Consider the following 13,811-nt stretch of genomic DNA (forward strand, 5'->3'; position numbering starts at 1 on the left):
AAGGAAAGAAATAAAGAAAGAACAAGAAGGCTGTCGTAGTGTAATTGACGATCTCTACGTTATGTCTGGCAGTACCATCCCCCCCCTACAGTTAAACCCATGAAGCATACGCAGCATGCAGACATACTTCCCAGTACAGTTAGGGTTGGGTATTATCACGCCGACGGGAGAGATGGTGACACCCCAGCCTTTCGTTCCGAGTGGTCTGGCTACCTTCTCCCCTCCTCCTTTTCATGATTCAGGTCGACTGGATGATCTCCTCTGAAAGGAAGGTGAGTAATGGAACCATTGATGCAAGGAACCTAAACAAAAATTAGGGAATGAAAAAGAAACCAGAACCAACAAATCCTCACCGCTACATAGGACTGCCGAACCGTGCACTATCAATCTATGGTACGGAAGGTTTATTGGTTACATGCGATGTTCTGCATTATTAGCGGTCATCCCATGATATTCTCCTGCCTGTCTTGGTGTTCCATCTTTGCTTTTCACTTGTCTAGCCCTTTCCGGAGATTATCGGACTAACAGATATGCGCATGAGCAGATAGTTTGGCTCTGAATCCAGCTTAAGCTCTGTCAGGGTCCGAAGTCAGAGGGAGATCTACTGCGGTGCGATTAATCTACCACTCACTGGACGGAGACATCCTCACTTGTCGGACTTTAGCTGCACGCCATCTGTGTGCACAGGCCATGGCGAGGATGCTTTGTTTATGCCCTTCATCTACCGATTCGACGAAATATCACCCCCTCATTTAGGCAGAAATGATGGATGCTCATTTGGGACAACGCATATTCGAAGAATATATGGAAAAAGAAAGTAGACCTGCAAACAAAACCGCTTGTGCAGAGCACAGATCTCTGTCATTTCTGCGATCAGCCTTCCCAACGGTTCCACCATCCACACTACATCGAGTTTAACTATTGACTGCATGCTTGCCGACAGACATACCCGGGAGCCCGCACGTTCGCCTGCGATGTATGATGATCACAGTCGTACTATTGTCATGATGCCATCCACAGCCCGTTCAACGCATCGTTCACAATCACCTCAGCCCCATCTCAAGGTGGATACCCAGGTACACGGGGACTTCTCGGAATGTAGTTAGCAGAGGTGTCCCACTTGCTGCTCAATAGCATGTTGCGTATCTACGGGCAAGAGCTTGGATACTTAGGCGACAACCCCCGGTCTCAAGTGTTCCCTATTTCGTTTCGCCCATGCCACCTATTGTATCGGCTTAGTTTGGTTTCGAATAATTTCCTGCATGCTGGTTCTGGCTCTGACCTACCCCTTCGTGTCATCCTACCCTTGCTTTTTCTCTGATGATCCTCCCAAGACTTGGCGCTGATCGTTATAGGGAAATGTCCCCTGGGTTGTTTCACGGATTCGGTCGAGATAAAAATTCCACCCGGTGTGAGAAAGCCACACGTGCCGGGCTGAGTGTCTTCTCACCTGCTAGGGTGGATCTATGATTGTGATAAGTTTGGTACCAGGCTGTGGATCTAGTGATAATTGATTGTCCGGACCATTTTTCGATATATGGTGTCATCCATTCTCGCTGCATGGGGCTTCTCCTGAGAATTTGGTTCCTAATGTTACCCGGACTTCATCTTGGCGTTTTCATTTACCTGGCAGACGACTGAAGTTGCTCAAGGAACTACATTGCAGAACTGAAGCCGTATGGTTTGAAATGGTTTTGATGGCCATTCCCAGACTACGGGAGATTGCACGCTAGGGCCTGTCCACACTGTCCGTAAAAATGAACACCTATTGCGTCGCAACCAAAATCGTAAGATATTTGGAGAACTGAGTCTTGAATAAAATTCATAAACACGGCATTTCGTAAAGCCGTCGTGTTCACTTTAATCTAAGAGAACCGCACCCAGCCAATTTTATTTTTCCATATTCGCTCCCACTAAAGAAAAAATACTGAGCATATTATGCACCCATTTAGCGCTTGCCAGCGGCCTTCTCCTGAGACTCCTTGAGAACCTTCTTGACGATCTTCTGCTCCTCGATCAGGAAAGCACGGACAATGCGGTCCTTGACGCAGCCAGCGCAGCGGGAACCGCCGTAGGCACGGGTGACGGTCTTCTTGGGGCGAGAGATCTGAGAGTACTCGCGGGGGCGAAGAGCGGGGACCTATGGGCAAGAGATCAGTCGCTGTTTTCGTTTCTCGCTTGGCCATTGCGATGCCCGATGCAGAGAATTTGTGCTTCTCAATCCAATCTTCCTCTTCGTATCGCCCTCAGAGGCGCATTCTTCCACCAACTTGGATCGATCGCAGAATTCGCACATAGTCATTCGCTCAACAACCAGGAACTAATCGGGAGTACTCACACCGGGGAGCTTGATGCCACAGTCACCGCACTTGGGAGCAGTGCCCTTCTTCTTGATGTGGAGGTACCGGAGCTCACCGCCGGGGGTCTTGATGATGCGGACCTTGTTGGACCGCGTGTTGTACCTATAGACGAAATTCCATCAATATCCTGTTTGTGAAACCAGATGATAGAAAAACTCCTCGCTGTGCTAGATATCGTGGCTGAATGCTATCGTATCGAGCGTAATGAGGGGACAAGGTGGGAAGGGAAATTTTCAACGTACGGGTTCCGGCGGCGCTGTTTGAGAAAAAAACGGTAAATTAGCCTCTCATGGTCCTCTAGAAATTTGCTGCACGGAAACAACTCACGTATTGGAGTCTCTGGTTCGCCATTTTGATTGTCTTGAACCTCTGTATCGGTGATCAAGAAGTTGGCGGCGGCGTCGTCGGTTGTCGTCGTTAAGCTCTCAGAATTCTTGCAAGTCACCTGGATTTGTGTGGGTTTCACTCGGAGCCCTGGAGTCACGCTAGCGCCAATTTGGCGAGCTGGTACTAACCCCAATCGGGACTAGTACCGGTCCGAGCAGAGCCGCCACCTCTTTTCAAGCTTGCTCATCAGGAAAGGAGCACGAAGAGCGCCTTTCATCACCCGTCGTGAGAAGGGGATCGTGCAGGAGTTGTTTTCATCTTTGGGGTTACGATTTCACTCCGCTGCGCGATATTGCCCAGTTTATTACCACCCCCGACCGCTTTTGTTGATGATTCGCGGTTGTTAATGACTTTTTTCAACGTGACTCTGTGACGCGACTTGCCCGAGCATTAACCTCAATCAGAAAGAGCAGAGCTATCTCCATTCCGCCATTGGCATTATGGCATCATTACCCCCTCCTCCACCTCCAGGATGGGGTGCATCGGCTCCGCCGTCGATGCCTCTGGCTCCTCCGCCGCCGGGATATCAGCCGCCAGCTGATCCGACCGTCGCAAAATTTGCTCAGAAGAAGAACGAATGGCTCCGGACACAACGAAACCGATTCGGAGAGAAGAGAAAGGGTGGATTTGTTGAAACACAGAAGGCGGACATGCCCCCAGAGCACCTACGAAAGATTGTGCGAGATATCGGCGATGTATCGCAGAAGAAGTTCAGCAACGAAAAGCGTAGCTATCTCGGCGCGCTGAAGTTCATGCCCCATGCAGTTTTGAAGCTGTTGGAAAACATGCCTATGCCCTGGGAGTCTTCAAGGGAAGTAAAGGTTCTATACCATGTTAACGGCTGTCTCACACTGGTAAATGAGACTCCTAGAGTTATCGAACCCGTCTTCCACGCACAGTGGGCGACAATGTGGGTGTGTATGCGCAGAGAAAAGAGTGATCGTAGACACTTCAAGAGAATGCGCTTTCCTCCCTTCGATGACGAAGAGCCACCACTGTCCTGGTCGGAGAATATCGAAGACGTTGAACCGTTAGAGCCCATCCAGATGGAACTCGACGAGAATGAGGATTCCCCCGTCTACGAGTGGTTTTACGATCATCGACCTCTCCTTGATACCCCCCACGTTAATGGTCCTAGCTATAAGAAGTGGAACCTATCTCTACCGCAGATGGCGACTCTGTATCGTCTAAGTCATCAACTCCTCAGTGACGTGGTAGACGAGAACTACTTCCACATGTTCGATCTGAATAGCTTTTTTACAGCAAAGGCTCTGAACGTTGCCATCCCTGGTGGTCCGCGCTTTGAACCGTTATACAAGGACATTGATCCCAACGACGAAGACTTCAGTGAATTTAACGCCATCGACCGTATCATTTTCCGTGCCCCCATTCGCACGGAATACCGAGTCGCATATCCTTTCTTGTACAATACTCTCCCTAGAAGCGTGAAAGTTTCTTGGTACTCCCATCCGCAAGTTGTTTATGTTCGGACCGACGACCCCAACCTTCCTGCTTTTTACTTCGACCCTGTAATTAATCCAATCTCCTCTCGCTCCGTCGCGCCTAAGAACATCACAGTCAGCCACGAAGATGAAATCTTCGGACCAGGAAATAATGAAGACGAGTTCGAGCTTCCTGGAGAAGTCGAGCCTTTCTTCGCAGACGAGGAGCTTTACACCCCCGAGACCGCATCCGCTATTGCGCTCTGGTGGGCTCCTCACCCATTCAACAAACGCTCTGGAAAGATGGTTCGTGCACAGGATGTGCCATTGGTGAAGCAATGGTACCTCGAGCATTGCCCACAAGGCCAACCCGTCAAAGTTCGCGTGTCTTACCAGAAGCTTCTGAAAACGTTTGTGCTCAACGAGCTTCACAAGAAGAAGCCCAAGGCTCAGAATAAGCAGAACTTACTGAGGACCCTGAAATCCACCAAGTTCTTCCAGCAGACAACTATCGACTGGGTTGAGGCTGGTTTGCAAGTTTGCCGCCAGGGTTTCAACATGCTTAACTTGTTGATTCATCGCAAGAACTTGACGTACTTGCATTTGGACTACAACTTCAACTTGAAGCCGGTTAAGACCCTAACCACAAAAGAGCGGAAGAAGTCTCGTTTCGGAAATGCTTTTCACTTGATGAGAGAAATTCTGCGTCTTACCAAGCTGATTGTTGATGCCCAAGTCCAGTATCGTCTGGGCAACATCGATGCCTTCCAACTGGCTGATGGTATTCTCTATGCTTTCAACCATGTGGGACAGCTGACCGGTATGTACCGTTACAAGTACAAGCTGATGCATCAGATTCGTTCTTGTAAGGATCTTAAGCACTTGATCTACTACCGATTCAACTCTGGCCCGGTGGGCAAAGGTCCTGGATGTGGTTTCTGGGCACCGGCCTGGCGCGTTTGGCTGTTCTTCATGCGTGGTATCATCCCTCTTCTTGAGAGATGGCTTGGGAACTTGCTGTCTCGTCAGTTCGAGGGTCGTCACAGCAAGGGAGTTGCGAAGACTGTCACCAAGCAGCGTGTGGAGTCTCATTTTGACCTCGAACTTCGTGCTTCCGTCATGGCTGACTTGATGGACATGATGCCTGAGGGTATCAAGCAGAACAAGGTCAATACAGTCCTTCAACATCTCTCGGAAGCTTGGAGATGCTGGAAGAGTAACATTCCTTGGAAGGTTCCTGGGTTGCCTGCTCCTATCGAAAACATCATCCTTCGGTATGTCAAGAGCAAGGCCGATTGGTGGATATCTGTCGCGCATTACAACCGTGAACGAATTCGCCGCGGTGCTACTGTGGATAAGACCGTTGCCAAGAAGAATCTTGGCCGACTCACTCGGTTGTGGCTCAAGGCGGAACAGGAGAGGCAGCACAACTATCTGAAGGATGGTCCTTACGTGTCGTCTGAAGAGGCTGTTGCTATCTACACCACCATGGTACATTGGCTTGAGTCCCGCAAGTTCTCTCCAATTCCATTCCCTAGCGTCTCCTACAAGCATGATACCAAGATTTTGATCCTTGCTCTTGAACGTTTACGTGAAGCATACTCCGTCAAAGGTAGACTCAATCAGAGCCAGCGTGAAGAGCTTGCTCTTATTGAACAGGCCTACGATTCTCCTGGAACGACACTGGCCAGGATTAAGCGATTCCTTTTGACCCAGCGAGCGTTCAAGGAAGTCGGTATCGATATGAACGATAATTACAGTCATATCAATCCAGTGTACGATGTGGAGCCTATTGAGAAGATCACCGACGCTTATTTGGATCAGTATCTCTGGTATCAGGCAGAACAGCGCCACCTCTTCCCCTCGTGGATCAAGCCTTCCGATTCCGAAGTTCCTCCGCTGTTGACGTACAAGTGGGCACAAGGCATCAACAACTTGTCCAATGTTTGGGAAACTGCCGATGGCGAGACAAATGTAATGATCGAGACGGAATTGTCGAAGGTTTACGAGAAGATCGATCTTACTCTATTGAACCGACTGCTGCGCTTGATCATGGACCACAACTTGGCTGACTACATCACTTCCAAGAATAACGTGCAGCTCAGCTACAAGGATATGAACCACACGAACAGCTACGGGTTGATCCGGGGTCTACAATTCTCTGGCTTCGTCTTCCAGTTCTATGGTTTGATGATTGATCTGCTGCTTCTTGGACTTCAGAGAGCTAGTGAAATGGCGGGTCCACCTCAGAGCCCTAACGACTTCCTGCAGTTTAGGGATCGTGCTACCGAGACCAGACATCCTATTCGTCTGTATACCCGCTATGTCGACAGGATTTGGGTGTTTTTCAGATTCTCTGCAGACGAGTCTAGAGATCTTATCCAGCGCTTCTTGACGGAAAATCCGGATCCCAACTTCGAAAACGTTATCGGTTACAAGAACAAGAAATGCTGGCCGCGTGATTGCCGAATGCGTTTGATGCGGCACGACGTCAACCTGGGCCGCGCTGTATTCTGGGATTTGAAGAACCGTCTGCCGAGGTCGATCACGACGATCGAATGGGATGATACCTTTTCCAGCGTTTACAGCAAGGACAACCCTAACCTTCTGTTCTCCATGTCTGGGTTCGAGGTTCGCATTCTTCCGAAGATTCGCAACCAGAATGAAGAGTTCTCAGTGAAAGATAGCGTTTGGTCTTTGGTCGATAACACGACGAAGGAACGCACGGCTCACGCCTTCCTTCAGGTTACAGAGGAGGACATCCAAAAATTCAATAACAGAATTCGTCAAATCCTCATGTCTTCTGGTTCCACGACCTTCACCAAGATCGCTAACAAGTGGAACACGGCTTTGATTGCTCTCTTCACCTACTATCGTGAAGCCGCCGTATCGACTGTCAACCTTCTGGACACGATCGTCAAGTGCGAGACCAAGATTCAGACCCGTGTCAAGATTGGGCTTAACTCTAAGATGCCTTCCCGTTTCCCTCCGGCTGTTTTCTACACTCCAAAGGAACTGGGAGGTCTGGGTATGATCTCGGGATCCCACATCCTTATCCCTGCTAGTGACAAGAGGTGGTCAAAGCAAACCGATACCGGTATTACTCACTTCCGAGCCGGTATGTCACATGACGAGGAAACATTGATCCCCAACATCTTCCGGTACATTATTCCCTGGGAAGCCGAGTTCATCGATTCTCAGAGAGTGTGGATGGAATACTCTCAGAAGCGACAGGAGGCTCAACAGCAGAACCGTCGTTTGACGCTTGAGGACCTGGAGGACAGCTGGGACCGTGGTCTGCCTCGTATCAACACCTTGTTCCAGAAGGATCGCAGTACTCTCAGCTTCGACAAGGGATTCCGTCTTCGAGCCGAATTTAAACAATACCAGCTTATGAAGAGTAATCCGTTCTGGTGGACAAGTCAGCGTCACGATGGTAAATTGTGGAACTTGAACGCCTACCGTACTGACGTCATCCAAGCTCTGGGTGGTGTAGAGACAATCTTGGAACACACTCTGTTCAAGGCCACGGCTTTCCCATCATGGGAAGGTCTCTTCTGGGAGAGAGCTTGTCTTGCCAAAGGGACACGACTGTTGCGATATGATGGCAGTGAAGTCGAGGTCCAGGATGTTCGCGAGGGAGATCTCCTCCTTGGTCCTGATGGTGGTACTCGTCGAGCATTCAACATAGTGAATGGCAAAGACCGTCTCTATCGCATTAAGATTGGTGGAAGTAAAGAGGACCTAGTAGTTACACCAAACCATATCCTGGTTCTTCATCGGGAGAAACGTGCTAGAAATGCTTATTCAGGACCCTCTATACAAGGCCATGTCCAGCGATTTGAAAGTCGCTTTGGTGACCTGCCAGTTCCAAGTTCTAGTCCAGCGGCTTCCAACCGGCCCAATAACCTGGTCAAGGACCGGGGGGATTTCCTGTCTGCTTTGAAGAGCGCTATCGCTTGGGTCCTGCATGCCGAACGGAGTAAGACTGGTGCAGTGGCAGTTCGCAATGTACTCAATGGTACGGTTGGCCTTACGACCCACGAAGAGAACTATTCGGTCACCAATCCGCTAGTCAAAGGGGTCTACTTCACTTACGCTTGGGGCAATCCTCAGAGAAACAATATCAAGGGCCATCCCGACCACCCTCCTGTTTTCTTCGACACCAAGGATGACGCTTTCTCTGCTGCCGTTGCAAAGAGCCGTGAACTGTATTCGCAAGGTGAAGTTACTTTGGCAACGCTTCGCAACCGATTCCTTGCCAAATCTGCTAATGGCAAGGGTGGTGAGCTCCTAATCGACATCAACTTGCCGAATATGTTCCTACTTTGGGGCAAGAACGGGTCAAATCTGCAGATTCGTGTGTACTGCTCCCGGAACTACAAGAAATACGCTCGATCATACGCTTTCGAATCGATGCCAAGCTCGAACCCTGAGGTCAATGAGGATGAAGACCTCCCCGAAGTTTCGGCAGCGGAACGGTACGATACTGTGGAAATGACTGCTGCTGAATTCGCCGCCCTTAGTGCTGAGGAAAGGAGCCGCTATCGAGTATTCAGAAGTCCTGGCTTCGAGTTGCCCGATCAAAAAGTCCCTGTCAACCCCTATTTCCTCGGTCTTTGGCTTGGGGATGGCAACCGCAAGTCGACTACTATCTATACGGATCATGAGTCTGAAATCCGCGAATTCCTTGTCGATCATGCTGCCGAATTGGATCTGAACCTTGTATGGCATGGTCAACTAGACTATGCGACCGTTGGAAAACCTCATCCTGGAACTGATACTCGATTGCCAACCGCTACTATGGATACTACTCGACGTCCGCTTTGCCGTCAAGCACGCCAGACGATTCGAAAGCAACGACTTGCTGCCGAAGCAGTTGATTCGTCCCCCCGCTTATTAGAGTCGCAAACCCAGTCAAAGCGCAGCTTGCCTTCAAGCGTCGAACTCACTCCTCCGCCGTCCCCAAAGCGCTTGTCTTTGTCCGAACTTGATTCCCGGGAGCTTGATGCAGCTGGTTCCCAATCACAAGCCGAATTCACCGGTGTATCGGTTGTTCCTGATTCAATGGCCGAATGGTTGGGCGATTCGAATCCTGATGAGGTTTCTGAATCCGTTCCCGATAATTCCCCCGAATTTGGGCTCCTTGAGGTTCCTGAGATAGATTCAAGCGTTTTCTCGGAACTTACCGCTGATTCTGAACTCATGCGGTTGATTGAACAAGTAGAGGGTTCTGGAAAAGCCTTCCTCAGCCCCCTCCATGAGCCGGTACCAGACCTCGATATACTCGATACCGATAGTGAGGATGAGGCGATCGAGAACCTGGATGTTCAGGGCGATAGCCAGCCCGATAGCCAACTGCAGTCGCAGTTCCCTAGCCGTCGACGCAATCATCGTTTGCGAACCGGTTGTCGAGCATATGGCGAGCTGGATGCCAATGAGCAGGATCAACTCCTCGATCAAATGGTCGATCAATCTGAAGGCGGTTCCCGTGTTAACTCCCTTCATAAAGCCCTTGAAAGCCTAGACCTAATTACCCACAAAACCGGTCCTGGAGCCGATGTCAAACGTATTCCACCGGTCTATTTGAAGAACTCACGGTCCGTTCGTCTTGCTGTTCTTGCTGGACTTATAGATAGTGATGGTTGGTACGTTTACCCGGAAAACATGTTCGGCTTTAGCCAAAGCGAAAGATGGCATTCAAAGCTCTTTTGGGACGTTGTTGCATTGGCCCGTTCTTTGGGTCTAAGTGTTTGGACAGAGCGACGCATGATGTGGAACCCTACTCGTACGGAACGCTATCCCCAGCTTGTTGCTCAAATCTTTGGCAATGTCGCAGAAGTTCCTTGCCTACTTGCGCGAAAGCAGGGCGTCGAGCGCTTCATTCCCCAAGCACATAGCTTCAAGATCAAGGACATTAGTCTTGAAACCGAATCTACCGAATGGGCCGGTTTCCGAGTTGATAAAGATCAGCTCTACTTACGACACGACTACCTTGTTTTGCACAACAGTGGATTTGAAGAATCTATGAAGTTCAAGAAGCTCACCAATGCTCAAAGATCCGGTTTGAACCAAATTCCTAACCGTCGTTTCACTCTGTGGTGGTCCCCAACTATCAATCGTGCCAACGTCTATGTCGGTTTCCAGGTCCAGCTGGATCTTACTGGTATCTTCTTGCACGGAAAGATTCCTACTCTCAAAATTTCTTTGATTCAGATCTTCCGAGCTCACTTGTGGCAGAAGATCCACGAGTCCGTTGTCATGGACTTGTGTCAAGTCTTCGACCAAGAATTGGAGCAGCTAGGTATTGAAGCAGTCCAGAAGGAGACTATCCATCCACGTAAGTCGTATAAGATGAACAGTTCATGTGCGGACATTTTGCTTTTCGCCACGAACAAGTGGAACGTCACCCGGCCCTCGCTGCTGTTTGACACTAAGGACGTGTACGAGCCCACTACGACGAATAAGTTCTGGCTGGATGTGCAGCTGAGATACGGTGACTACGATTCTCACGACATCGAGAGATACGTTCGTGCGAAGTACCTGGACTACACAACCGACAGCATGAGCATTTATCCTTCCGCTACCGGTTTGATGATCGGAATTGACCTCGCGTACAACCTCTACTCGGCATATGGACAATACTTCCCCGGTCTCAAGACCCTGATTCAGCAAGCTATGGCTAAGGTCATGAAGGCTAACCCCGCCTTGTATGTGCTGAGGGAACGTATCAGGAAGGGTCTGCAGCTGTATGCTTCTGAGAGCAACCAAGAGTTCCTTAACTCTCAGAACTACTCGGAGCTTTTCAGTCCTCAGATCCAGCTATTCATTGATGATACCAATGTTTACCGTGTCACCATTCATAAGACTTTCGAAGGCAATCTCACAACCAAGCCTATCAACGGTGCCATTTTCATCTTCAACCCCAGAACTGGACAGCTCTTCTTGAAGATTATTCACACCAGCGTTTGGGCGGGGCAGAAGCGTCTGGGTCAATTGGCCAAATGGAAGACCGCGGAAGAAGTGGCGGCTCTCATTCGATCCTTGCCCGTTGAAGAACAGCCGAAACAGCTTATTGTTACTCGGAAGGGTCTGTTGGACCCACTTGAGGTCCACCTTCTTGACTTCCCTAACATTTCGATCCGTGCTTCTGAGCTCCAACTGCCATTCCAGGCTGCTATGAAGGTAGAGAAGCTCGCCGACATGATTCTTCGGGCGACGGAACCTCAGATGGTTCTGTTCAACCTCTACGATGAATGGCTGAAGTCCATCTCACCTTATACTGCTTTCTCCCGACTCATCCTTATCTTGCGTGCTCTGCACGTCAACATTGACAAGGCCAAGATTATTTTGAGACCCGACAAGACTGTTATCACCCAGGAGCACCACATCTGGCCCTCGTTGTCTGATGAGGATTGGATCAAGGTCGAAGTACAGTTGCGTGACTTGATTCTTAATGACTATGGAAAGAAGAATAATGTCAACGTTCAGAGCTTGACAAGCAGTGAAGTCAGGGATATCATCTTGGGTATGGAGATCAGTGCACCTTCGTTGCAGCGACAGCAGGCAGCCGAGATCGAGAAGCAGCAGGAAGAACAGAAGCAGCTCACAGCTGTGACAACGAAGACCCAGAACGTCCGTGGTGAAGAGATCATTGTGACCACTACATCACAGTACGAGCAGCAGTCGTTCGCATCCAAGACCGAATGGCGCACCCGAGCCATTGCGACATCGAACTTACGGACCAGGGCGAACAACATCTACATCTCTTCGGATGAGGTTCGTGACGAGGGGTATACTTACATTATGCCTAAGAACATCCTCAAGCGATTCATTACTATCGCTGATCTTCGGGTGCAAGTTGCCGGATATCTCTATGGTAGCTCACCGCCTGATAACGATCAAGTGAAGGAGGTTCGCACGATCGTGATGATCCCGCAGGTCGGAAACACACGGGAAGTCCAGCTGCCGCACCAATTGCCCCAGCATGATTACTTGAATAACCTTGAGCCCCTGGGAGTGATTCACACCATCTCGGGCAACGAGCCGCCGTACATGACGGCAATGGATGTTACTCAACACGCCCGACTGATGAATGAGCACTCCAGCTGGGATAAGAAAACGGTGACGATGACCGTTTCATTCACCCCGGGATCCGTGTCACTGGCTGCTTGGGGTCTCACGCCGCAAGGATACAAGTGGGGTGCCGAGAACAAGGACACGACGTCTGACCAACCGCAGGGCTTCTCGACCAGCATGGGGGAGAAGTGCCAGCTGTTACTCAGTGACAAGATTCGCGGTTATTTCCTGGTTCCCGAGGATAACGTGTGGAACTATAGTTTCATGGGCAGCTCCTTCGGCAGTGTCGAGAAACGGCCAGTGTACGTGAAGATCGACACGCCCCTGAGGTTTTATGACGATCAACACCGGCCACTGCACTTCCAAAACTTTGCAGAACTGGAGGATATTTGGGTTGATCGATCTGATAACTTTGCATGATCTGCAACTGTGAAAGGCGTTGGAAACGTTATGTATGATTGAACCTATCTTTTTATTTATTTATTTTTTCATTATTTATGTTACTGTTTTCTCCATAGCTTTTAACTTTCTTGTCTTGTTTTTTTTCTCTCTCTCATGATGGCGATTCTCTTTGATCCGTTTTTCTTATCATTAATTTATGTATACTCTACGAAAAGGGAAAACAAAAAGCGAGGGATGCATATGGTTTGACTAGGCAATCATGCAACAGTATGGAGACAGCATTGGGGGGTTTCATTTGCATGTATAGTAAAAGGACTATTCCTCATGTCAGAGAAGTTTCAGCGGTTATTAATGTATTGGTCAGCCGGGGCATGAAAAGAAAAATATACATTCAAGATTCTAGAGTGGATCGGACCCTTTTCTCCGTTTTCGTAGTGCTGATATGAGGGGAGAGACGAGTGGGTATCTTTCAGGAGAGGGGTGCATTCGCTGGAATGAAAAGAAAGGAAAATCCAATCAGAAGTTCAATCAAGAAGAGGAAATAATAAGAGAGGGGAATAATGAAAGGGGAAGAAAAAGAAAAAGAAAAGAGAAACAAATCAGAAAGAAGAGGAAAAGAGAAGGATGATTGTAATCAAACATTATTTTTTGAACAATGAAAAGGAAGAGTTAGGGTATCCGATGTATGGAGCTGTTTGTGGTTAGGGTCTTGTGACACGCTCTCCCTCCAATGGCTTGCGGTGGCTTCAAGCCTCACTTGGGAAGGAAAAGAGAGAGAGAGAGACATCAGACCTACTACTACTATTTACCTACCAAGATACAGAGTACTGTATGATGTATCTTTGAGAGGAGAACGGCAAACATTATCTATATTCACATTCACATTCAACGCATCTCAACACATCTATCTCTCCAAGTTTGGATGGTGAATTTGGTTTTGTTTCTTCTTTGATAATTTCCTGTGGTTCTTACTATTTACCACTCTTTTTGTTATAATTTTTATCTTTCTCTTTTCTCTTTTCTTTCTTCTTTATCCTGACCTTGTTATCCTTCACGGTTGTGCTCCGTACGCCACCTTAATTATTGTTTTCCGGCTGTATCCGGAACGCCCTAAAAGAAAAGAAAGGAAACAGGGAAAAAA

At 48.9% G+C, this 13,811-nt stretch overlaps 2 protein-coding genes across 2 annotated transcripts; one reads left to right on the forward strand and one right to left on the reverse strand.

Annotated features, from left to right (window-relative positions):
• Positions 1-1,948: 1,948 nt before the first annotated feature.
• Positions 1,949-2,711, reverse strand: BDV27DRAFT_164530 (60S ribosomal protein eL34; the record flags this gene model as incomplete). The annotated part of the gene is made up of 4 exons (XM_032073714.1): positions 1,949-2,140; positions 2,339-2,462; positions 2,603-2,616; positions 2,688-2,711. The coding sequence occupies 4 exons, from the start codon at positions 2,709-2,711 to the stop codon at positions 1,949-1,951; spliced, it is 354 nt and encodes a 117-aa protein (XP_031920505.1).
• A 267-nt stretch (positions 2,712-2,978) lies between these two features.
• On the forward strand, positions 2,979-12,954 carry prp8 (U4/U6-U5 snRNP complex subunit PRP8). Its single transcript, XM_032077824.1, has one exon. The coding sequence runs from the start codon at positions 3,188-3,190 to the stop codon at positions 12,686-12,688; it is 9,501 nt and encodes a 3,166-aa protein (XP_031920506.1). The 5' UTR covers positions 2,979-3,187; the 3' UTR covers positions 12,689-12,954.
• The last annotated feature ends 857 nt before the right edge of the window (positions 12,955-13,811 follow it).

The sequence above is a fragment of the Aspergillus caelatus genome (genome assembly GCF_009193585.1).
Source record: "Aspergillus caelatus strain CBS 763.97 unplaced genomic scaffold BDV27scaffold_462, whole genome shotgun sequence".
In the NCBI taxonomy this organism is placed as follows: domain Eukaryota; kingdom Fungi; phylum Ascomycota; class Eurotiomycetes; order Eurotiales; family Aspergillaceae; genus Aspergillus; species Aspergillus caelatus.

Coding starts and splice junctions, on each gene's coding strand:
- prp8 (XM_032077824.1), top strand. CDS start 3,188: ATGGCATCATTACCCCCTCCTCCACCTCCAGGATGGGGTGCATCGGCT.